Source organism: Lissotriton helveticus, chromosome 12 (assembly GCF_964261635.1).
Source record: "Lissotriton helveticus chromosome 12, aLisHel1.1, whole genome shotgun sequence".
Taxonomy (NCBI): Eukaryota; Metazoa; Chordata; class Amphibia; order Caudata; family Salamandridae; genus Lissotriton; species Lissotriton helveticus.
In genome coordinates, this window is record NC_136073.1 from 673,137,374 (window position 1) to 673,163,089 (window position 25,716).

The following is a 25,716-nucleotide window of genomic DNA, read 5'->3' on the forward strand; positions in this document are numbered from 1 at the left end:
AGGCGTCTCGGCGGGTTCCGACCGAGGGAAGCGGGACCTCATGGCTGTGAGGAAGGCGCTGATCTCCGGCGTTGCGTGCAGCCCAGGGACCGGCGGGTATGGAGCTGGACGCGGCGCTTGCGGCTCCGGCGGAGCCGTGTGGGCGGTGTCACCAGAACCGCCGGCCGCATCGCGCGAGCGTGGGGGGAGTCGGAAGAGCGATGTCGCTTCTTCGACTTCCTGTGCCTCGACTTACCTGAGGACTTGGAGCCCGACGAGTGGTGTCGACTCGCCGAGCTGCGATGACTGTGGCCCCGCGACCGGTCCTTCGACCTCCTCCTGGACCGGGACCCCGAGCGGCGCGGGGCCAACTGCCGGAGCTCGAGACGCTTATAGGACCGCTCCCGCCTAGCCTTCGAGGTCAAGGTCCGGGAGTCGGGGCACAACTTGTCATCATGGTCGGCCCAGAGACAGTAAAGGCATCGAAGTGGGGGTGGGTCACCGACATCAAGCGGTGACAAGCGTCGCAGGGTTTGAACCCGGGCATCCCTATCGGCACCGCGAGTCGAGGTATAGACTCAAGGATGATCCAAAAGAGATCAAAATGTTTAGTCAAAAATTGACTAGGAGTACTGCTCTTCCCAGATCTGCGCTTGCTGGCGCGGAAAAAAGAACTGGCGTCAGCGCGCGAGGGCGGCGTTTAAGTACTCCAACGACGTCATCCTGGCGATCACTACGCCGATGACGGACGCGGAGCCGTAGACGACGCCTACCGACGCGCAGGGGTACTGCTACGCAAAACTTCCCGGATCCAGTCTGCCGCCTGGGGATATTCTAAAGGTAAGGAATCTAACACTAACCTGTTTCTTTCAGATACCTTCATCTAAACCCCCCAGGTGAACTAGAGACTAAACTCAAAGCCTAGCTCCTGCTCGCTCCCCTCTCCTAAAACGGCAGCGCCCTCACCGAACATTTTAATAACTTAGTTAACGAGGTCCTAGACCTGCTAGCCCCTCCCAAACTAAAAACCCAAAGAAACCTCCCTTCCAGATCCTGGTTCAACTCTGATCTCAACAGCGAAAGACGCTCTCTTAGATTGACTGAAAGAACCTGGAGGCAACACCCGTCCCCCTCCCATCTAGCCCTCCTCTGATCCTCAATGAAAAGGCCTGCTTCTTTCGTGCACAACTTGATCGGCGAAAAAATAGACCCAAAGAACTGTTCAGCATCGTCAAAAAACAAATACCCTCTGCCCCCCCCAAAATTGTCGGCCTCAATGGAGAAATGTGAAGAAATTGCCAACTTTTTCTCTGATAAAATCTCCAAAATTGAGCAATCTTTCCTCTCAAACACCCTCTCATCCAACCCACTATTTTCCTATGACATTTCGCCTGATTCTCCATCCTTATAAACTCTTCCCCTTGACAATTCACGTTGCTCTCTCGTTACCTTCCCTCCTGAATCCAACCCCTATCTCCCCGAGCAAAAAAATGAGGCCTCCTGGCATAATTTCCATCCTGTTACTGAGCATGAAGTTTATAACATCATCACTAACCTAAAACCATTCTCTCATACCAAAGACCCTCACCTTCTAACATAGTCCAAGACCTGAAACATATCATTGCCCCATACTGTACCACTATTATCAACTCCTCTCTGGCCACAGGGGTGTGTCCCTGCCTCCCTCCAACTGGGTCAAATCACGCCCATTCCCAAAAATCCCAATGCTGACCCTAATGACCCAAATAACCTCGGTCCCATCTCTAACCTCCCTCTCCTCTCCAGAGCCCTTGAAAAATGCGCCCTGCTCGAACTGGATGATCACATTAACACTTTCAACCTTTTTGCCTCACTGCAATCCGGCTTCCGAAAAGGCTGCAGCACAGAATTTGTCATGCTTAATATAGTTGATGACATCTATCATTCCCTCGACAATGGCGAGTCTTGCCTACTCATTCTCCTTGACCTCTCTGCTGCATTTGATACAGTTAACCACTCTGACTTACTTAACACTCTTAATATCCGCTTTGGCCTCAAAGGCCTTGTCCTCAAATAATTCACCTCCTTTTTCCAAAACAGAACTCAACAAATCAAAATCGATGATTGCCTTTCTAACCCTACACCGATCTCCCTCGGTGTTCCTCAGGGAACTTTACTATAAGATTCAATCTCGCTCTGATGTCCTCCACCTCAATGTCACTCTGACAAGATCCATTCATGGTTCCACCACAATCATCTTAAACTCAACCTTTAAAAAACCAAAATCATTCTCTTCTCTCCTAAAAACAACCCACTCCCCAAACAAGACTGGATATCCGACCTTAATGGGCTCAACTGTTCACACACCATTTCAAACTCAGTTAAATCTCTCGGCATCACCATTGATAATAGCCTTGCCTTCACCTCCCACATAAAAAACTCGGCCAAAGGAGCACTCTTCACCCTCCACCACATCAAGAAAATTAAACCCCTCATCCCTGCTAACGACTTCAAATCTGTTGTCCAAACGCTGGTCCCGTCGAGAATCGACTATGGTAACGCTATACTCACTGGAACACCTAAAGTCCACCTTGCACCCCTCAAATCTGTGCTCAACCTAGTTGCTAGACTCATCTCCGACTGCAAACGTTTTGACCACATCTCCCCTGCGCTGTAACGCCTCCTACTTCAGCTTCAAAAAAGACCTAAACTGCACCTCCTTAACAAATATTGGGGTCTATAATTCTAGCCCCCGACACGGACTCCCACTCTGCTCCCAGTCATGCTCCCCTCTACTGCTCTCCAGTCTCTCCCCTTCAGCCTCTTTACTCTCCATCCTCACGCTACTCTCTCCCTTCCCCCCTATCTATTTTTCTCTTGATTTATCCTCTCACACCCCCTGCCATTGTATCCCGCCTACTATACTTCTTCCCCTTATATTCTCCTTACCCACCTTCCCTAGTCCTAATATTCCTGCCCTCTTTAGCTATTTTTTTTTTTTTTAAATAGCACCCGTATGTATCTGTTCTGTTTGGTCTAATGGTTCTTAATGTTATTTCATTGAACAGATGTCTATTTTTTTTTCCGTTCCTCATCTTACTCCTGTAAAGCGCTCGGATACCCCTGGGTCTAGCCAGCATTATATAAAACCTTTAAAATAAAAAATAAAAATAAAATAAAAAGACGTCTGACAGTTTGGCTGGCAAAATGTCCATCGGCAGATGCTGGGACAAGCCAGAAACCTATCCCAGCACCTAGTGTACACCGATTTCGTGGAAGGGGACGTGGTTGCCAAAATTACATCAGTGACTTCGGAAGGAAGAATTAAGGAAACCAATTGCTGTAGATCAATCTCCACAGATGGAGGTACAGATTGCACAGACCTCCTAAATCAAAGAAGAACTGGTATAACTAACCCTGAATGGGCTAGATGCATGAATATGTTCTGTGAAGGAAATTAAGAGAAGCTTTTGAAGAAATGAACGGTTGAGAATAGGAACCAAGTTCCTAACGAACCACTCTAGAAGAAAAAGAAATGAAATGAAATGAAAATAACATTTATAAAGCGCTACAGTTGCCCTGAGGCGTCCAGGCGCTGTAACTACACAGAGGTACCTTCAGAGGAACAGGAAGTGTGTGGTAGCTAAAATAAAAAAGTTTTGAGCTGTTTCCGGAAGCTAGTTAAGTTGGAGTTACATCTCAACTGCAAAGGGAGGGTGTTCCACAATTTTGACACATTATACGAGAACGAACGTCCGCCTGCTCTGGCTCTAAAGATTATAGGAATCTTGGCCAGTGATGCAGTCGAAGATCGAAGCACCTTGTTGGGCAGGTAAGGGGAAATCAGGGAGCGGTTGATTTCTGGACCCGTTTCCCAGAGCGTCTGATGAGCAATGCACAAAGCTTTGAACTTCACTCTATCCCTGACAGGCAACCAGTGTAGAGTTCTTAGACCATTTTTTATTGAAGTTCTGCGTGGGATTCCCAGTAGCGCATGGGCAACACAATTTTGAGTGCGCTGGAGTTTTTTCAAGGTATAGTCTGGTGCCCCTAGATAGAGGGCATTGTTAAAATCCAGACGGGATTGGACAAGGCCCTGTATAATTATTTGTATATAAGAAAACTAAAGGTCAAAGGTCCTCGATGAAAGATTTAAACAACAGTCAGCACAAAGAAAAATTAGTCTATGGTGAGGGCTGAAGAATAAAGGGATAGACCGGTAGAGGCCATGGCGATAGCTGACCTCGAAGAGTGGTGCGTGTGGTAACAAGAAGGGACAAGTAGGTCCCCAAAGTAAAAAGATTGATATCGGTCTGCAAGGATGAAGCAGTCAAAGACCCCCAGGGTGACAGTACAAGAGAGCAAGCCCTTGAATTGCAACATCATCCCAATTCTACAAACAAAGTTATATATAACATTACACTGGATGTGTTTAAAATCCTGTTTATTTATTTATTATTACAAACAAGCACCACAGGCGCCCAAGAAAGGAGCGACCAGTTAATCCTATCTGGAATATCAACAGCAGCCCGCTAAAGTAGTGCAAAACTCACGGATAGGGGCACAAGACATCGCAGGGAAGGAACTATACCACGCGTCCCAAAACACGGCTAGGGAAAGAAGAGCATATCAGAAACACTGATTAATACCATAAAAAAGCGGAAGGAATACTCCATGGAAGAAGAGCTGAACGAGAGAAGCATCATAATAGGGAGTAAGTGCAAGGCAAGAGGCTGTGTGCACAATGTTTCAGTGTACAATAGAAAATCCTCTATAAGAATACTAAAATACCATAAGTATTCCCACGAATGCCTATGAGGCATACAGACGATGTTCCACGAGGAGCATGGAAAAAGGCAACAGTGCATCCACACCAAATACCATAATAATGATTACTAGCATGAAGCCTGGAAGGAAGAAAACCCCATAAACCATTGGGATTAAAACCCATTGAGGGCAACAAAACAAAATCCGTCTTGAGGGTAAGGAAGAAAAAAACACTTGCGGAATGCAGGAACACCTCACCGGGTGGCACCCGAAGGTAGAATGTTTCAATAGAACCAGAAGTCAGAAACATACAAATGGCTCCATAGAAAGAAAAAAAGAGCATCCCCCGACTAACTATGTTCATGGGGAGCTAGGGTAGCAAGTCCGCTAGAAAGGCAGGCACAGAGAGTAAACAGAATTGAGAGGCCTCACCCCCCGAATCCGCTGCTATGCAGAGTCGGCATGGGCACCGAATAGACAAGCACCTTCAAAGGGCATTTCAATTATGGTGTTTTGAGCGGCCTCCGAAAACCCAGAGATGCGCAGCCAAACATGCAGACTTAGTGCCACAGAAGAAGTCATAGTCAGGCCTACTGAGTCATTAGTATCTATACCACATTGAATGATTAGTTTAGCCATTGCTGCCCACCCCGTATTAAAGGGGCAAGAGCGTTCCAGGTCTCATCCGGAAGGTAGGGCAGCAGACATGCCAATGAGTTCCACAATGTATGGGGAAAGCATGCAAGGATGCAAGAAGTATTAAGGGAACGCAGTGCAGAACTGGTGGAGGAGAAAATATGCCTTCTACAAGTATCTAGCCTTCTGAACTCTGTCTGGAGGAACAGTTGGAAGAAGGTTGATATTTTGGGCAGCCTAAGCAGTCTGTACCACAAAACTGTGGTGAGTAGGATGGCGGTGGAGACAAGCCGGATTACCGGGAGCCGGACGGTGTCTGTGAGAAATAGAGGAGCCCCTCTATCGGGTTTAGCCCAAGCTCCCAACAATATGTCAACCAGAGCTTCACTATAAGGAAGCAGCGACTCTACCCCTGTTTGGCCTTGATTGAGAACGTCAAGTAAGATATCGCTTGTCATTTCCACAGAAGGAAGTGTCATATCCAGAACAACAGAAACTCGTCTGAGCATGTCAGCTAGAAAGGAACTCGTCGGTGTAGCACGGTGAAGAGGGGAAAGGAGGTCCAAGGCTGGGGAAGACTCCAAGCCACTAGCTTTACCCAACGCAGTCAGCCAACTGTCATCCATAGGAGGATGGACAGTATCTGAGATGGGGAAACTCCAAATCCTCTCACCATTATAATTGTGTTAGTCAGAAGGAAAAACAGGTGGGGCAGAGGAAAGGTACCTGAGACAGGCGGCTCCACCAATGCTGCATGCGACGCAGTCTGAGTAGGCTGATCAGACCCATGCACCGAAGGTGGGAACCCGAAAGGGTTGTGCACTGGCATCGAAGCAGATTCGAAATCCAAAGAACAAACTGAGGCAAACCCACCGGCGTGGACACACTCACGACTACGTGCACCTTTTTGGGGCCCGAGGTCACTCCAGGGGAAGGAGAAGCCCCAAAGATAGTATGAAGAGATTTGTAATATTCTCGCATGTGGGTCAGAGTCATTCCAGCCCTAGTTTAGGGTGGGAGGTGTAGAGTAGACTCGTGCATCGACTCTTCAACCGAATATCGGAAACAGGCTTTATGTGGCGAAGTCGGGGGTGCCACGACTTCAACTCCCTACGTTGCGACTTACCTTGGGACGTCAACGGAGAACGACATCCACAGGAACGGCTTCTGGAGCAGGCCTGTGGCCAGTCCATGGAGCGCTACGGAGACCGAGATCAATGGGGAGTCTTGGAAGACTGCAACATCCGTGCCGCTAGGACTTCATTCAACGCACCACATACAGATAGAGTGAGGGTCTGTGGCAGATATTTGCCTTCCATAGTACCCACAAGGCTGGAACCTAGAGGACAGGAGAAATTGTTTCAAAGCAAACTGTTCCATTCAACAAAAACGTCAAAGTAGGCTAAAAAACAGCCAGAAGAACCGCTTACCGGATACATGTTTAAAGCACGGAAAGGAAGAACTGACATCAGCATGTCGGGAAGGGGCACATATGGACTCCATCAACATCATCGATGTCACTATGGAGTTGTACAATACCCTCTTCTGACACGCAGAGGTACTGCTAAAATGTTTGGCGATATCCAGTGTGACTCCTGGGGAAAATTCAACGGTAAGGAATCTGCGGCTAGATGTCTCTATCAGATTTTGTCTTTTCATAAGAAGACACTGAGGGAGAGTGAAGAACCAAAATAGGAAGAAGGCTTCCATCCTTTTTTGGCACAAGGAAGTAGCGGGAATGACATCAAGTCTCCAGTTCAGAGGCCAGTGTCTTCTTCTATGACTCTTTTGAACAAAACAGCCAGCAACTCCTGACACAAATCAGATTGATTGTCCTCCAAACAGGAATGTCAGGGACTAACCCAGCTGGAGGATTTGAAGGAACCATTTATCAGACATGAAGCTATGCTACTCCTGGAGGAAGTGACAGATCTTGCCTTCTACAGGTTGCGTGCCTGCAAGGACTAATTAAAGAGGTTTTGAGGTTATTGCTGCAGGGGCGGGGGACTGAGATGTGCACTGTCTCTGGTGGTCTGGATGTTGTCTGTTGGGTGGGACGGCCTGACCGCGAAAGGACTGGAAGGCTGGTAGGTTGGGCAGCGGAACCTGGTGCTTTCAATATTCCAACCCCCTGGGATATCCTTAAAGAGGGCAGAACTGTTGGGAAGATTGCCAAAGTGGTGCAGAAAGGCACAAGGAAAGAGCTGTGGCTCAGCTTTCCTTAAATCACTCCACTGAGGAGTCTGCATTTTCACCAAAAAAGGCAGGGTCTGTCAAAAGACATATCCATTACAGATGCCTGGCAGTCTCCTGAAATGCCCATAGACCTCATCCACACAGGGTGCAGAAGTACTACTCTTGTCCAAGTTGCCCTTCCTAAACAATCAGTGATGTCAAGGCCTGATCAGAGGGCAAATCTCCTGGGTCCCCAGCCATCCTGAAAGCTTTGGGTCAAGGAAGTCTGTAAACCCCCTGGGACCACCTCATCAATCTAGTCCCAGAGTGCTTGGGTGTAGCTTCCGACGATGCAGCTAGCATTCACCAACCACAAAGCTGGCTGAAGGAAACACTCTCTTAACAAACGTTCCCATAAGTTTGGACTCTGTCTCGAAGAGTAGTTGGAAAGGCATTAGAATTCAACCTGCTGATGAACGCCTGCACCAGTGAACTCTCAGAGTTTGGATGTCAAGTTAAAAATATCGCAGAGATGGTCTATGGCAACGTGTTGCTGGGCGGATGACTGAGGGACAGAACAAGGTTTAGCCTAAGTGCCCAATAGCGTGTCAGTGAGGGCCTCGTCAGAGGCAGTCCGGTTGGTACCTGGCTAGGCTGAAGGATCTTAATGAGGACATTCAGTTCAGTTTTTATAGTCTTTATTTCGAAGATTTCCTTCATAAAAGACATCACATACACAAAAGCATTTCAACAACGATAAAAGAAAAACATTTCAACAACGATAAAAGAACTCCACAGTGGGGAGAGGACGGATGCCTTAAAAAGAACAGGATGATACTCATACGATATTCCATAAAACTGATAAAATTTGCTCGAATAGGGAGTGCCCTTTCAACACTTACAACAGTGCTGGTCCATGTTTAAAGAAAAGGTTTTAAAAGTCTGATCTGCTGTGCATTGTTTCCTATGTGCTAGAGGTCTTTTCGCCAGGAGGAGATTTACTCATCTTGCAGTTTTCTCATTTACAAAACATAACGTGTATTTGTAAAGCGCACGTATCACCCAAAGGTCTCAAGGCGCTGAATAACAGATGTATATTGTTACCCAACTCAATGGTACTCATTTTATCGACCTCAGATGGATGAAAGGCTGAGTGGACCCGCCGGGATTAGAACCTGTGACCATGAGGTCGAACACAGGCCCCTACAGTGGATTCACTCATCCACTGCGCTACCAGACCCGATTACCTCAAGATAAGCACCAAAACGCTCACCTTTTACCTTACAACAACTGTAGACAAAACTTGACCTCTCTGTAACAGTGCTAGAATGGATTTTCATGCAAAATCATCAGAAATACATGTAGCGATTCAAACTCACACATTACATAAGGCAGTCATAGGATTATAGACTAACCTGGACTTCGGGTGCGTGTCAATAAAAGAGCAGGGACAAAAACATACAAAACATCAAGTATATACTCCAGAACAAAAAACAGTTTAGCGTCAGATTCTGGCCTCTATGGTGTGGAAATCAAGAAACAGATGTCATGGGTGTAAGGTGACAAACATATCTATGAAGATGATAAGCTACTGCTGGAGGTAAGACACTCTGGCGTCACCACCAGCCCATCTGTAGTTATTGAAAAAAATCTCTTAAAGAAGTCAATTGTCCGGGAACAATTTAAGAGATTAAAATAAAAAAAAGACTACAGACGAGACACGATGAACAAGTAACTTACCTTCGGTAACAATATATCTCTAAGAAACATTAGTTAGTCATAGATACCTTAGAATTCCACACAGGCGTCAGACTGGATCCGGAAAGTTTTCGTCAGTAGTACCCCTGAGCGTCGGTAGGAGTCGTTGTGCAGCTCAGCGTACATCGCAGGTGTTGCCAAGATGACGTTGCTGGAGCTACTTAGACGCGCCCACTCGCGCTGACGTCCGTTCTGTACACAACTTTCCGCACCAGGAACGCAGAGCCATGCAGGATATCGACCACTGGTGCATTGAAACTAGGGACCTGAAAGGATGACCTTAACGATAGAAATCAGTTTGGAGAATGGGGAAGAAGGGTGGGGCGGTAAGGATTCTATCACTAACTAATGTTTCTTCCAGAGATATCGTTACCGAAGGTAAGTAACTTGTTCATCTGAAAGAGACACATAGTGATAGATTCCTTACCTTAGAATAGATACCCCAGCAATACCACACCGGTGGTGGGTCTGTGAACCAAGATCACACCAGAAAGTCACGGAAAACAAGCGGCCAAAGCAGTTGTCTCTCCGGACTGTACTGTTAAGGCAATAATGTTTAGTAAAAGTGTGCAGCAAGGCCCACATGGCTGCCTGACAGGTGTCTTGCAGGGGGACACCACGTCCCAATGCCGTAGCAGCTGCTGTCGCCCTGGTAGAATGGGCGTGCAACCCAACCAGTGGTTCCTTTTTAGCCAGAGAATAACAGGCCTTGATACACAAGACAACCCAGCGGGAGATAGTCCTCTTGTGTACAGCCCAGCCTTTCTTGGCGCCTACGTAGCCAACAAAGAGCTGGTCATCCACTCTGAACTGTTGAGTGCGATTTAGGTCAAATGAGAGCGCACGTTTTGGGCCCAGACAGTGGAGCCTCTCTTCCTCTCTGGCAGGGTGCAGAGGCGGAAAGAAAGTGGGCAAGGTGATAGTCTGCCCTATGTGGAAGGCAGTGACAACCTTTGGCAAGAAGGAAGGACGACTGCGAAGCACAACTTTGCCCGGATGGACAGCTAGAAAAAGAGGCTTACAGGAAAGAGCATGGAGCTCACTCACACGCCTAGCAGAGGTGGTGGCAACCAGGAAAGCAGTCTTCAAAGTCAATAAAGAAAGAGGACAGTTGTGAAGCGGCTCAAAGGGAGTGCACATCAAATAGGTAAGAACCAGATTCAAGTCCTACTGCTGCATCAGAAACGGAATAGGAGGAAAAAGGTGAGTAATGCCTTTGAGAAATCTATTCACAACAGGGGACTTGAAAAGAGAGGGCTGATCAGGGAGCCGGAGAAAGGCCGAAATTGCAGAAAGATAGCCCTTAACAGTGCCCAGAGCAGAGCTCTGCTGGGCCAGAGAAAGAAGGAACAAAAGGACTTCTGAAAGAGGGGCTGAAAGGGGCTCCACAGCTTTTGCTGTGCACCATGCCACAAATTTGTTCCACCTGCAAGCGTACAGCGATTTAGGGGAGGGACACCTGGCTGCCAGAATGATATCTCAGACTTCAGGAGGCAAGTCAAAAGGAATCAACTGTTGCCGCTCAATCTCCACGCATGTAGGTGGAGGCTCGACATGTTCGGGTGGAGGACCGTCCCCTGCTGCTACGACAGAAGATCCTCCCGAAGAGGCAGTCGGATTGGGGGATCCATGCTCATACTGAGTAGCTCAGGATACCAAACTCTTCGAGCCCAGTCAGAGAACCACAAGAATGACTTGGGCCCGGTCGCACCTGATCTTCTTCGGCGGTATAGGCGGAAAGGCATACAATATACCGCAGCTCCACTCGTGACGAAAAGCGTCGCCAAGCGAGTGCAGCCTTGGAAATACCAACGCGCAGAACCGATGACATTGCACGTTCCTTTCGGTGGCGAATAGATCTAACCAAGGTTCTCCCCACTGTTGAAAGAGACCCTGCGCCACCTCAGAGTGAAGACGCCATTCGTGATCCATCATGCATGTGTGGCTGAGTTCGTCCGTCCTGGCATTCAAAGAACCTGCCAGGTGTTGAACCGTTAAGGAAATGCCTTGACGTTCCAGCCATGTCCAGAGACGCATAGCCTCCTGACATGGGGTCCACGACCCCATCCCGCCTTGTTTGTTGCAATACCACATGGCGGTGGTGTTGTCAGTGAACACCTGCATGACTCTCACTTTGACAGAGGGAAGGAATGCTTTCAGTACAAGTAGGATCGCCCGGAGCTCCAGAAGGTTGACATGGAGCCTGGACTCCGCCTCTCCCATGTGCCCTCCCCATTCCAGGAAGGACGCATCCGTCACCAATGCGTGCTCCGGTTGTGGAAGGGAAAGGGATCTGCCGCTGACCCAACGCTGGTTCGTAGCCACCACTGCAACTGTTGTGCCATGCCCTCTGAGACCTGGACATACTCAGACAGGTCCACTTGATGCTGCTCCCACTGGAACTTCAGGTCCCACTGCAGAGCCCGCATATGCCATCTGGCATGATTGGTCAGCAGGATGCAGGAGGCCATGAGGCCCAGCAGCCTCAAGGTCATCCTGACCGAAACCCAGGACAAAGGCCGAAAGTTCGGAATCATAGCCCGAATGTCCTGACTCGCTGTTCAGGAGGATAAACTCAAAACTGCGCCGCGTCCAGAACAACTCCGATGAAGAGGAGCTTTTGAGAGGGAAGCAGATGCGACATCGCCACGTTGATGGAGAACCCCAGCAAATGCAGAAGGTCAGCCGTAGTCTGGAGGTGGAAGAGGACTGCTTGGGGCGAGCCCGCCTTCAACAACCAGTCGTCGAGATAGGGGGAAGACTGAAACCCCTGATCTGCACAGATGAGCTGCGACCACCGTCATCACTTTTGTGAACACCCGAGGGGCACTGGTAAGGCCAAAAGGGAGCACAGTGAACTGAAAGTGCTCGTGAACCGCAGGTAACGCCAGTGGGCCGGCAGGACGGGGATATGACATAGTGTGTCCTGCAAGTCCAACGCTACCAGTCAGTCTTGCGGGTCGAAGGCAGATAAGACCTGGGCAAGTGTGAGCATCTTGAACTTCTCCTTCCGGAGGAAGCGATTGACGTTCCGAAGGTCTAAGATAGGACGTAGGCCCTTGTCCTACTTTGGAACCAGGAAGTAGTGGGAGTAGCAACCACGACCTACTTCTGGCATCAGAACGCGCTCGATGGCCCCCTTGGCCAAGAGGGCCGCAACTTCCTGCTGGAGAAGTGCCAAGTGATCCCCCGACATGCGGTGGTACTAAGTTGGCATGGCTAATGGGGTAGTCTCGAAGGGGAGGGAGTAGCCCGGTCAGGCTATCTGCAGAACCCACCTGTCCGAAGTGATGGTGCACCAGTGGGGTAGATGATGGCGAATCCTGCCATCCACTGGTGTGTGGTGGGACTGAAACCCCGGACTAGGAAGGGTTGGAGGCAGTGGCTGCAGGGGAGGTGGTGTACTGACACGCCCGCTGGCCCCACGACCCACGTCAGCTGCTGCGCTGAGACTGTTGCTGGGCAGGCCTATGGCTCTGGAACGAACGAGTTTGGGAGCCCTTCCATGGCCACGAAAGGAGCGAAAAGCAGAAGCGGAAGGAGTGCTAGTGCCCGAAAGGCCTAAGGCCTTGGCCATAGCCCGCAAGTCTTTAAAACGCTCCAACGCACTGACTGCCTTGTTACCAAAAAGGTGAGTGCTATCAAAGGGCATGTCCATCAGAGTGTTCTGGACTTTCCCGGAAAAGCCAGTCGTCCTCAGCCAGGCGTGTCGGAGTAGCGCCACTGTCGTGGAAATCGCCCTGCCCAGCGAGTCGGCGGTGTCAAGGCCACAACGAATCGTGAACTTGGCTACATCTCTCCCCTCAGCAATAGCTTGGGAGAGCACCCTCCGGGCCTCCTCCAGATACTGAAGCAGCACCTGCGCAACCATGTCCCATACAGAAAGGGAATAATGGCCCAAAAGGCATGCGGTGTTCACAGCCCGCAGGCACGAACTGGCGGAAATAAAAATGTTCTTTTCAAATTGTTCCAATTTCTTGGATTCTCTATCCGGAGGTGCAGAACGGATTGCGCTGGGGGACGCAGAAGCTTGGACAACTAAGATCTCCAGGGTAGGGTGTTGGGAGAGGAAAATAGGGTCGTCCAGGCCGTGCGATGGCGTCGGGCCACGTTCTTATCCACAGGATCCCCTGTGTTGGGCCTGGACCAGGTGCCCAAAAGAATGTCTGAAAGTGCGTCATTAAAGGGCAGCAGCGGCTCCATAGAGGAAGATGCCGGCCGAAGCCCTTCTGTCAGGAGGTTAGTCCTATGGCAACCGTAGGGAGGTCGAGGGCCTCAGACGCCCTACACAACACCACCGAATATGTACCACCCTCCTCCGTAGCCACGGTAGGAGGAGATAGTGTGCCAGGTTCTGGAGTAAAATCCAGGTCACCTGCATCCTCCAATTCCTCTTCCCAGTGCGGGTCTAACTCGCACTGGGCTGCAAGAGGGTCCTCGGACCGCTCCCAGTCCTTCCCGTCCTCCACAACCTGCCGGGCAGGCGGAAAAGAAGGAGGTGGATGGAGAAAGGGATAGAAATTTCCCAGCAGTGTTGAAATCGGCGTCTATCGACACCGGTTTGGCACTGTACCCACATTGGGGTGGAAGCCGTTAACGGCATCGGTCGGGGAGCCTGGCAGCGCCGTCGACATCGATGTCGGTGGAGGTCATACTAGGCCATCCGACATCGACGGGGATCCATGCATGGATCCATGGGGGTCTTTCGGCATTGAGACCGGAGTCGTCGACGACGTCGAGCCTGAGCAGACGACGTAGAAGAGCGAGGACCCCCAGTCGGACAAGCGGAGTCAGAAGGCATGCCTATAGGGCCCGACGGGCCAAAGACGCGTGCCATGGCTGACAGGAACTCCTGCAGCTGGGCCGGAGTCGCCGATAGACCCGGAAAGGGCGGGCAGGTCATCGGCAACTGCGTAGGGTCCGCGGGGGGGGGGGGGCCCGCCCGCACCGACAGGCTGGCGGAGAGCGTCGTCGCTTCTTCGACTTCTTGTGCTTCACCTTACCTGACTCAGAGTGTGAAGACTTCGTCGAACGATGGTGATGGCCGCTCCGCGACCAGTCCCTCGACCTCCCACGGGGCCGGGATCTTGAACGGCACGGTGCAGACTCCCGGGCCTCCCGCAACTTCCGGGACCGCTCCCGCAAAGTTTCAGAGCCGGGGCCCGGCATTCTGGCAAAATCCGGAGTCGTGCCCTAGACAGTAGAGACACTTACGGTGCAGATCCGTAGCTGATATTGTGCTGGGACAAGCCGCGCAAGATTTAAAACCGGGCATCCCTACACACCAGGAGTCAAAGACTCAAAAACCAGAGACAAAAGTCCCAAAAACTCAGTCAAAAATTGACTGGGGGGTACCGCTCTATCCGGATCTGCTGTTGCTGGTGCGGAAAAAGAAATAACTGACGTCCGCGCGCGTGGGCACGTCCAAGTAGCTCCAGCGACGCCATCTCGGCAACTACGACACCAGCGACGTATGCGGAGCCGCACGAAGAGGCCTACCGACGCGCAGGGTTACTGCTGATGAAAACTTTCCGGATCCAGTCTGAGGCCTGTGGGTAATTCTAAGGTAAGGAATCTATCACTAACGTGTTTCTTGCAGATTCCGGACCCAACCAGTAGATGACATAATAGATAAAGAGCATGTGAATCCTGAAAAGGATTCATGCCGCAAAACATGTGCTTCCAGGACCATACCAGTCCACGCTTGCAGGTCACAAGGGGCTCTCCCCAGCAAACTAAGAACAACACCATTCCTTGCTAGGCCACAAATTACAAGCTTGATTTGCTCTGCAGATAGAGTAAGAGGTGCCTACACCTCATACTCTATCTGCTCTGCACCTACCCAGCTAGCAGGTCCCTAGAACAATGAAACCTATTTTCCAGGAAACAGATTCAACACGTGGAAACATAGTGATGGATAGTCCCCTGCGCAGTTAGCTTAATGTTCTGGCAGCTAAACAGTTCCTGATTTTAATGCATGACCTGATCTTCAAGAGCACACATTAATTTCATTGCGAAATTGTACAGGCTTCTGAATGGAAAAGAGGAAGAAGATGCGCTATCTATATCCAAAACAGCTAAAAAAAGCAAGGGAGGTTATGTAGAAGAGACAAATATAACCAACATGAAGAGTTCCGCATGACCAGGAAAACAAACCATATTCTTAGTAACCATCATGCAGCAACAAAACCACTGGTATGCAAAGCCACTCTGCTTCTGGATTAGCCGATTTAAAATGCATTGTCCTTCATACACAATAGTCCTCTATGAAAGCAATTGCTAGCAGTATGCTGAGAGGAGCAGAATTCACATAGAGATACTCAAGAACGTTCTCAAATCAAAGCTAATTTTGCATGAGAAACTGGAGAGTTTAATGCCACACCCATGGAACAAAATCACATAAAATAAAAAGCCCAGCTCATCACATCAGTCACCCATTCAATGCATTCTCTACAATTCCACCAGCAATTAACTTACTGAAGTCTTCTTGTGAGTCCTGTGGTGCTATCACGGGGCCTGTATCCAAACTCTGGTGAGGCTGAAAGCGGATCTGCACATCTTGCAGGGCCCTGAAATATGTAAGATCTTATGACTATTTTACCATGAAACAGGAGCACTTTTTTCTTATCTCTTTCCCTTTTTTAAAATTGTATAATTGTCTTATTTTATGTAATTTTTTCATTTATCTTATGGAATGAATTGTTGACCCTCCCACAATAAACAACTTTTAAAAACGAGAGCACACAACTGCATCACAACTAAACTTGTTTTGCATCTCAATGAAATAGGTACACTGCTGCACTTAGAGACCCACCATTAAAAAAAACATTGCTGCTAAAATAATAAGGCTTAGGTTAGGTTGAGGAGATACTAAGGTTTGGAAGAGACGTTAAGTAATAACTAAGAACTTCTGAGTAATCTGGGGAATGGATGCAGAGACTACATGTATCCTTATCTGAGAATCTGACTTGTGCATCATTACTCCTAGACACAAACGACTGAGCTGTGTTTCTTTAAGATCACTGGCACCTCAAACACAGCAATTACCACAGCTGGGTTTGGTTTTCTAGTACGCCTTTTGGCCAGTCAGTGTATTTTTTTGCTACAGTCTCTGGCATTTTAACAGGATTGATGTTTTCTTGCTGCAGATCATTACCATTCTAGTTGTCTTACTGATGGACACTGGTAGGAACGGAAGATGTAAAAAGTTAAGGTTCAAGTATAGGTCTGCCATCCAACAGCTAAAGCACTAAGGACCCCAACAGCTGGATCACAATCCAGCAATAAAATCTTCTCAACCATGCATACTATTAAGTAGATGTCTAACTAGGAAAATAACATGGTTAGCATCCTAGTACCTGTTGTGGAGTCAAAATCAACACAGTAGCAGTTAGCTAAGGTAGGAACTGCCATCTAAGTGGCTTCAGAAAGGTCTATTACAGGAACAATTGTGACTGCTTTACCTCACTGAACAGAATAATTCATAGATCTGACGGGCATAGTTCAAATCTAGGACCTAGATAGCATGTTTTGATACAAGTCAGTATCCACCTAGCCATGGCCTGTGTTGTGGAAGCTATACAACACAGGCTAACATCCCTGTTAATGGTTAATAGTTGTTTTGGATAAGCAGTATCTTAAAAGTATCTTAACATAGACATGAATAACTCTCTCTGTTCTGAAACTAGGGTGCAGAGAAAATGATGGAGGCAAAGAGTCAGACTGAGATAAACGGCAGTAATTATGTTTTCAAGAAAAGAAGGATTAGATTTTTAGAATATGTTCTGCAATAAAAAGTCATGCAAGACTCTTCAGTGCAAAGAGCTTGAAACTATCCAACCCTTCTTGCTGAAGTAATGGATACCAAGAAGACCATCTGCTATACTAAATTTGGATAAATGAAGATAAGTCAGTGCCTTCTCACCTTGAAGATGTAGTGCACTGGCATTTTAACTGTCATAGAATATTCATACAGACATCTGGCAGATTTAGGAGGCCTTACTGATGTTACACAAGAGACAGGCAGGCAAGCCCTGAAATTGTTAACTGGTGTGGAGGATCTTGCCTGACATCTTGGTGACAGTCCAACATTCGAAGAAACAGGTAAGTATCATATTACAGTCTCCCAAACACTCAAAAGAGCATTCCCTAGGGATCCGGTACACGAAATATAGAGGCAAAGTGTCAACACTGTGCTTTTGCATAGTGAAAGTAGAAAGCAACATATGGTGCTCCACATGTTTCAAAGATGTTTCAAAGATGAGGGATCCAGAGTTTTTTTGGTATCCATTCATGGTCTTCTATAAGGTCGGTGACTGGCATTTTATTTCTGTAGGCATGGGGAAAGGATCACTATTACAGACATTTTATCTGACATATTGCACTTTTATTGCCGGACCCTCAATCTGGTTCACAACCAGTGCCGAGGTAACGCATCGTCATAGTTTTGGAAGTCTCAAGAAGGATGCATAACATACGATTGAAAGGAAAGATTTCATAGCTAAGTGAGTCGAACTTATTTCGGGCACGTTGATGTTATACTCCGGGTAACAAAGAGGAAAACATTCCTGAACAGTCACAATGATTTGAATTGAAACACAATTCCCTAAAAAATATTGTTGGTCAAGTGAATTCTTTCCTCCCAGTCTCCAGAAATCTGCAATCTCTGATATTTCAGACACACCTGCTTTTTCATAGAGCTGGCACTGGGCTCCTCCACCCAGGAGAACGTTCGACTTTTGGAAATGGAGTCTTCTTCAAAATTTGACACTTTTCTAGACAAGCTACAATTTTTCCAACATAATAAAAAAGAAAATTGGCAATTTATGTCAAATTTACCTCTAACTATTGAATGACTGACTAGAACAAGTTGCATAATATCCTTGGCCGCACAGCTAGGAAGGCCAGAATCTAAAAAAGAAGTTGCCTGAAGATCCAAAGACAATTTTTATGCTCAGCAGGATTTGTGCAACCATCCATCTATGTACAGACATGCAAAGATGTATTTACACTGAAGTGCAGCTGCATCCTGTGTGATGCACTTGGGGATGCCAAAGAACAACCACATACTATAAGACCTGAGTTCAGAACCACAGGAATCTTCTGTCTTTTTCAGACATAGGGATGTGGCAGGACGTATAGAGTGGTACTGTGGAGCCCAAGCTGATGTGGGAAAATCTGAGGAAGGTCTAGTATACTGAATCTTTCTCTTCTGACCAATTTGTTGTCAAATTTCTGGTCCAAGATAAGATAGCATTTTGGGCCTGGGATGTTTCGGAACAAATCCCAATAACCTCTATTGCAAGGACTGCCATTTGTGCACTAGCATGTACTAGAACTCGCAATGGCAATTTGGGCCAGCCTTTCACTTCCCGCGTTTAAAGAAACCCCACATAAAAAAAATCACAGTGCCAGCCAATCCAACAGGAGAAATATGGAAATATGGAAAACGCCAAAATAAGGAAGTACAACTGCCTTCCTCTCCATCATGCGTTTTCCATGCTTTAGTCAAATCTAAACTCTGTAGGTGAATGTGGTTTTCTTGCATTTAATAGCCATCCTAATCACTCATCAAAGATGGAATATGCAAAAAGCCACTCTCCTTACTCTTCTATGTCTCCTGTGACTGTCCTACTGTACACCAATCCTGTTCAAAATGATGTGGGTTACTTCTATAAATCAGGTTATTGTCTGCCACAAAAATAAATGATTGGAAGTGTTTCAAATACCTGATGTATGTGGGAAAAGTGGCAGAACAAAACTGCCATTGCCATGGGAGGTTGCTGGTAATCACATTTCCTGAGAGCTTTTTGATTTAAAATCAAAAGTAATTTGTTGTTGTTGCTGCTCCCGGTTGTTTGCATGTGTTGTTGCCTTTTCCACCAAGGAATATGGAGATTCTACTTACCTATCCCCATAGCAAGTGAAAAGGATTTTCCAAAACATTTCTTTCTGAAACACCCACTGACTTAACTGTGTCAGCCTTGTTCTTCACTAACTGGATTTTATCATCTACACGCAGATGATAAAGAGAAACCAGAGTAAAACCGGTTCATCAATTGATGCTGTGCTGGAAAAGATGAGGTAAAGGCTTAGGAAGTAATATCTAAAAAATCATGAGAGGGACACCCTTCATTTTGAGGTTCGTTTTGAGTGACATTTGTCACTTTGTCAAAGGCAAATCATATCATATTATGGACAAATTTGAGTTGGTGGTTTGGCCAATATTCTTACAGTATATATACTTGTGATAGTATCATCATTGTCATCCTTTGAGGGTTGGGAAATATATTTCTTTAGTAGAAGGAGGATCAATCATGTCATCTTTGGGAAGTTTATGTCTTCATCTATCAGCAGGGCAATGAGTCTCTCGAGTTATCTAGAACAGACCTTCCAATGCATCTCATGACACTTATGATGCACTTAGAGGCATCAAGAGCATTTCACTTTTCTCTGCTTTTCTTTGGGAGGAACTTCTAGGCTCTCACCTCCATGTAACTTATATTTTTGCTCCAACCTGTCCTCTCTCTTGCCTACTGAAAAGGGAGGCCAAGCAGGATTAGGCAAAGGACAAACTGGTACATCAGTTAGAAACTGCTCTATGGCAGAGGGCATTTATATTTTGGCTGTTGCAAATTCGGAGTTGTTTTCTGAAGCTGGGTTAGGAGGAGGGTCCTCGCACCATGGGCTCCATATGCACCAGAGTAATTAATCATATTCTTGTAAGGTCAGACACTGAGCATCATGTAAAGACTATTTAACCCCTTCGACGCTCATGACGAGCTGGGCTCGTCATGAGGTAGCCTCCTCGCACGCTCATGACGAGCCCAGCTCGTCATGTAAAGTGCGAATCCGCAAAATCCAGCGTACGGGCGGAAATCATGCCGCACGCATGCGGTTAAAGGGAAAGGCGCAACAGGCAACCCCTAAAAGAATACCAGACTCCTGACGCTGAGAACGATCTCAATAGCAAAGAATGCCTCTATGTCCATTGAGCAACATCCAATAACCTCTATATCAATTCCTTGATGTTGAACTGTAAACAGGTGACACAAGAGAAGGTTTGGTTACACTGGTGGAGGGCTGGAAACAGCCACGACAGATGAGGATAATGCTTGCTCCCCTCGTCCTTCTGAAACTGGTGGACCTTTCTGTAACTCTGCATCCTACATAGCAATTCCAGACAGATCTTACACTTCCTTAAGGGATTTTTCCCATCCAAAGGGTCTACACAAATCGTTATAGCTATGTGGGATGTTTTAAAACATTTTATTAGTTTTCTTAAAATTCAACATAAGAAAATGCAATTCCAGTGGTGTTTCAATACATTTTCCCTAGCCCCATCCAGCCTTCACCCTTTGCTCCCTCACCTCATAGTACCTCCCTCTTCTCATGCAACTTGAGCCATACCACCAAATTCAGAGTTTTTTCTCCTCTACCAATGTAGATATCATTCGTGCCTCTGGTTAGTTCTGAGCTACCCTCTAAAACAGCCCTCTAGGGTCTAATTTATACTCAACACCCTTAATGTTCTTAGACATTTCAAGTTAAGTGTGTCATCTCCCAAACTATTTCATCACTGGCTTCCACAGAGCTTAAAGTTTCTTCTATTCGCCCCGTAAGTCATATGATAACATTTCCATTGCCATTAATTGCCACAACCTGTGTGTCCAGACCAAAACATTAGAGGCTCTTGAGTTTTTCCAATTCCCTACGATTTTATGTCTTACTGTCTGTAACATAGGTGATGTTATTACAGACTGTGCTTATTTTGCGCCAACACTTGGCATCAGAACTTCAGCAACAGCATGCATTTATGAGTGTACAACATGTCCTCTGTGTAGTTTCGATTTTTTAGCAAAGTACATCAGGCACGTTTAACTATTTATATATATATATATATATATATATATATATATATATATATATATATATACATATATTATTTTTTTTAAATGATATAACTAGAACTTTCAGGTACTCCCTACAGTTTGAGGATAAGTGAACTAGTCCAAAAAGTCACACTTGTTTGAGTGTAAATGTTAGTAGGTAATGTAGTCACTGGAATTCGGCATCAATGCCATGAGTCGGAGCCAAATGCAAGGGACTCCTGTGAAACAGTTTCAGCCCTGTGTAGAACTGCGAGGGCAGTAGCCTTTTTTAATATAGCCTAATATTGATTTATACAACACTGTTGCACTGGGTAGGCTCAATACACATGTAGAGCAGATCCCTCCATATTACAACCTTTCCAACATATCCCATGAAGAATAAGATAAGCGTAGGTATGTTCCTCCAAAGTTTGGTGCATTCCTCATGTGTTATTTCAGTCTCCAGTACTTTCTCTAATTTCAGCATATAGGGCTACTTAAAGGGCCTCCAGGAGAGCTTTCAGTGTAAATGGATGAGTGATATAAGTTACTTGGTCATTTCATTATTAGGAAACAGTTTTTTGAATGATGTGAGTTCTCCCATCCCCATTTCCCTTACTATTGGCTGCATTCTCCAGGGTCTTAAATAAAAATATGAGTATCATTTTCTGAAAGTTTAAAATCAGTCTTACACTGGGTGGATGAATTAATCATTAGGTCCAGGAATAAGTGTCTCCAATTAGTGCAGTTTCCTGCTCTCTATGTGGCAAATTCTGACACACATAAAACTAGTAATGTAAAAGGAGGATAGCAGCTTGTATGGAGAATATGGGTCAACTAGAGACGATATGATGTCATTTGAGAAGAGTTGTGTCTTACGTGAAGAACCTTTCCTCATCCTCATGCCAGGGGAGAGCCGTAAACTCTCTGGCTTACATCTGTTAACCAGGATTCTGCTATTCAGTTGTAGCTATCCCATTTGTATTTTTGCATGTAAGATCCAAATCCCATCTTATCCATCACCTGCTGGAGAAAGGCCCACTCGATCAAATCCATTTTTCATGAAGGCCAGTATTAACTTTGGTGCAGAGTGTCTACTGGCCTTCTCAATCAAAAATAGAACCCTGCATATACTAACAAAAGTCTGACGACTTCCTGAGAACCCTGACCGATCTGGAGTCAATTAAAAGGGCATACACTTTTCCATGCTGTTCACCAAGGCTTTCATGTAACTCATTAGATTGGAGTAGTGAGATTAGCAGGCCTGGGTGTAGTTCGCGGAGTTTCGCTACAGGAAACGCTGCGAAATTACAAAAAAACTCTGCGAAGTTCCATGAGTAGCGTAGTGCGAACTGCAGTATGTGCCGGTATTCCTGCCTCTCGGGTAGAAATTCTACCCGAGCGGCAGTTCGTGAACTTACTGTTCACGATCGTGAGCAGGGAAAAAAACTCTGCTGCACATCGCGAAGCGGCGTTTTCTGCACTCCGCGAGCTCCGCACAGTGCACATCTTGTTTGTGGATCAGTCATGCCAGCTTCACCCATAGATTCCATCACATACCCGGTGTCCTGCAAGGTGTTGAACAGCTTGGTCAATGGGGGAGGTTCAATAATGAGGTGAAGCATTTATAGAATCCTATGACTCTCTGCACTTTTTCACATGTGATTTTTCCATCTCCAGGTCGTGTTTTGTATCCTGCAGCAAAGTGAGCCATTGTATGGGTGTCAAGCAGTCAGCCATTGCTTGGTGGAGTGGGTGCTGGCATCAGATAAAATTCTTTAAGTATGTTTCTCTTTTCTAAGTCTCTTTGCAGTCAAAAACCTATCATGGTATCTGAAATTAGGTATTCCAGTGACACTAGAGGCTTGTCCGTTCTGTTGGCTTTTTCACAAAATTTTTGAGACGCAAGAGGTATTTTTAGACTTTTCTGCTGGGAGTAAATCAACTTGGCTTCTTATTTTTCTCGGAGGAGCGAGGGTTTTCACTTCCTGTTATTGCTGTTATTTTACTCTTAAATCAGCCTCTAGTTTTTCTTTCATTATACACCCCAAGTGTTGGGTTTTAAAAAAAATGTAATTGCTTTATCCCTGCTTACTGCCTTAGAGGCATCACAGGTGGTGGCTCATTGCACATCTGCATATGAGAGACTTTTTTCATAACAATTTATAAAAATGTGAGATGGGACAATCTTTCCTTTCAGTCTTCGATTCCTTGCTTGAATAAAGACAACAGATAGAATTTATCCAAGAGACAGGAATTAAGGTGCAGAATTTGTATTAAAATGTCATCCTCATTTGCATTTAGCTCATGCACATTTCAAACATAAGACTTAATTTCAAATGTATTTTCGTCAGACGATGTAACAAGAGGGCATCTCAAATCCACTTGGCACACTCTGGCATTCCTTTCTACTAAAGTGGAAGCCATCATTGAACTAAGCAAATTGGCTTCATACTTACTAACAGATCCAAATGCAGGCAGTGTATGTATTATTCATTGCTGTCATCAATTATTTTTCACAAAACTTGAAAAGGGTCAAGACAATCAAGGTAAAATGTGAAAAGCAGAAAAATAATACTGGAAGTACATAAAAATAGCTTGATCGAAAACATTTTAAAAATATTGTGGAAAAATACAAAATAAAGTAACAGTGAATAAACGGATTCTAGAAATGTTGAAGGTTCACAAATTCTGTGAGACATCATTCCCCAAATTTGTAATAACCTTTGTAGTTAAATGAAGAAAATAACGAAGAAAATAAGAAGACTGGTGGCATGCTGAAGATTTAGTCCACCTATGCAGTCATGGAACATTTCACTACATAAGCCAAATTATGTTCATAGGGCAAAGGAAAATAATGGCCTACACAGCTTTTACACAGACTGGTTGGGATAATCTATTAACACTGTGACCCAAAAAAATGACATGATGCAACATTTGACCTCAGGGAAATGGTGTCTAATTAGCATTGCTCTGGGACTGATATTTTTCCCTTTAGTACAGTAAAGCTAAGGGGCTTTGCACAAAGAAGGCAGTAACATTCATCTGTAGGACTAAATGGCACATGTGATGGGCTCTATGAAAGAGCGCTACACGTGTGGGACTAACCTGATCAAATGGTTGGGAAGATCCTCGTTGGGAAATGCCTCTTTTTGATAACACCCAACAGTTGGACTAATGATGCAGGTTTTCGACTTGGAAGTGCACTGGGCCCTGCTAACCAGGCCCTAGTATCATTCCTCTAACATTTACAAAGTACATGTCCAAATGATTGACCCCAATTGACCGGAGTTAACTTACTTATAAGCACCTAGACTTTGGTTTTACATGTACGTATAGCCTGTAAGTTAAATATCACTTGTGGACTGAGGAACTTGTTGTGCCATCACAAGAGTGACAGAGTATAGCATAACTCCCAGGCTGCCATTGCAGACTGGTAGAGCAGTATTTAAACTGCTGACTTGCCTTTGCAATCTGAACCAATGGCAAGGTTCATACCTTCCATTTGAGTATTTATAAGACACCCCTAGGGTAGGCCTCAAGATCCCTAAAGGCAGGGTACATTACTGTTTTAAATGTCCTGACAGTAAAACCCCACATTTTCACTTTTACAGTGGCAAGACTAGTAGCCCAAATGGATACTGTGAAGTTACACTCTAACAACTCAGCAATGCTAACTTCTGAACAGGACTACCAAAATAGCCACATTAAACCCGACTTGTAGCCCAAGTCAGAATTCATGAAACTATTTTGGAAAAGGCAAATTTAGAAGGTTGACACTTCTTTAACTAAATGTTCTAATAGCCATTTTCTGTTGCAAATAGCTGGTGTCCCTGAGACAGCCTGCTACCCTCCTATGGAGAAGCATGAACACTCGCAGGAAGAGGCACAAATGATCTGCTGAGAGAAGAGATGTGACCTCCTCCTGCAGGATGGCCAGAAAGGGTGTGAGCACAGATGGTGAACTTCAAAGCGGAAGTAGTCTTTGAAGGATAAATGCGAGTCATGTTGGGAGTGGGCAGAATAGTGCACTATGGGACAGCCGGATGCCACACTTGCCAGGAAATTGTCACTAAGTCGGTGGCGTAATCTGAGGGAACTGGCAGCTTGTTGGCTAGTTAGATGCCTCCTCGTACAAGCTTGTAACTGGCATAAAATTGGCACCGAGACCTCAAATCACTACTGGGCGGGAAAGAAGATCATCAAAGAAAGACTGTTCTGCTGTCCACTGAACCCAGCAAGGAGAGGCTGCACCAAAGACTGGACTACACGTGTTGAACCATAGTACCAAGCAGGAGAGGGCTGAACCTGCAGCACCCACTTGTGGAGAAAGTTGTGACATGTGCTAGAACAAAAGGAGTGAGTTCAAGAGTCAAATGTCTGACTCTCTGTTGCATCTACAGGACCACAAAAGCTGAGGAAATCCTGCACTTTTGAGAGCTTATCTGCCCAGGATCATCTGCCCGCCACTGGGTGCTGAAATGCCTGCTGGGAGACAGACTCCTGACCTGCCTGTGGTGATGCCATGTCTGTGGGACAAGTGCCCGTTGTG

At 46.2% G+C, this 25,716-nt stretch overlaps 1 protein-coding gene across 1 annotated transcript in view; it reads right to left on the reverse strand.

The window, feature by feature from the left end:
• Positions 1–25,716, reverse strand: part of EDC4 (enhancer of mRNA decapping 4) — a 734,765-nt gene that overhangs the window by 445,439 nt on the left and 263,610 nt on the right. Inside the window, exon 14 of the mRNA XM_078670461.1 lies at positions 15,772–15,863. Within this exon, the coding sequence (XP_078526587.1) occupies positions 15,772–15,863 (92 nt within the window). The remainder of the gene's footprint in view (positions 1–15,771; positions 15,864–25,716) is intronic.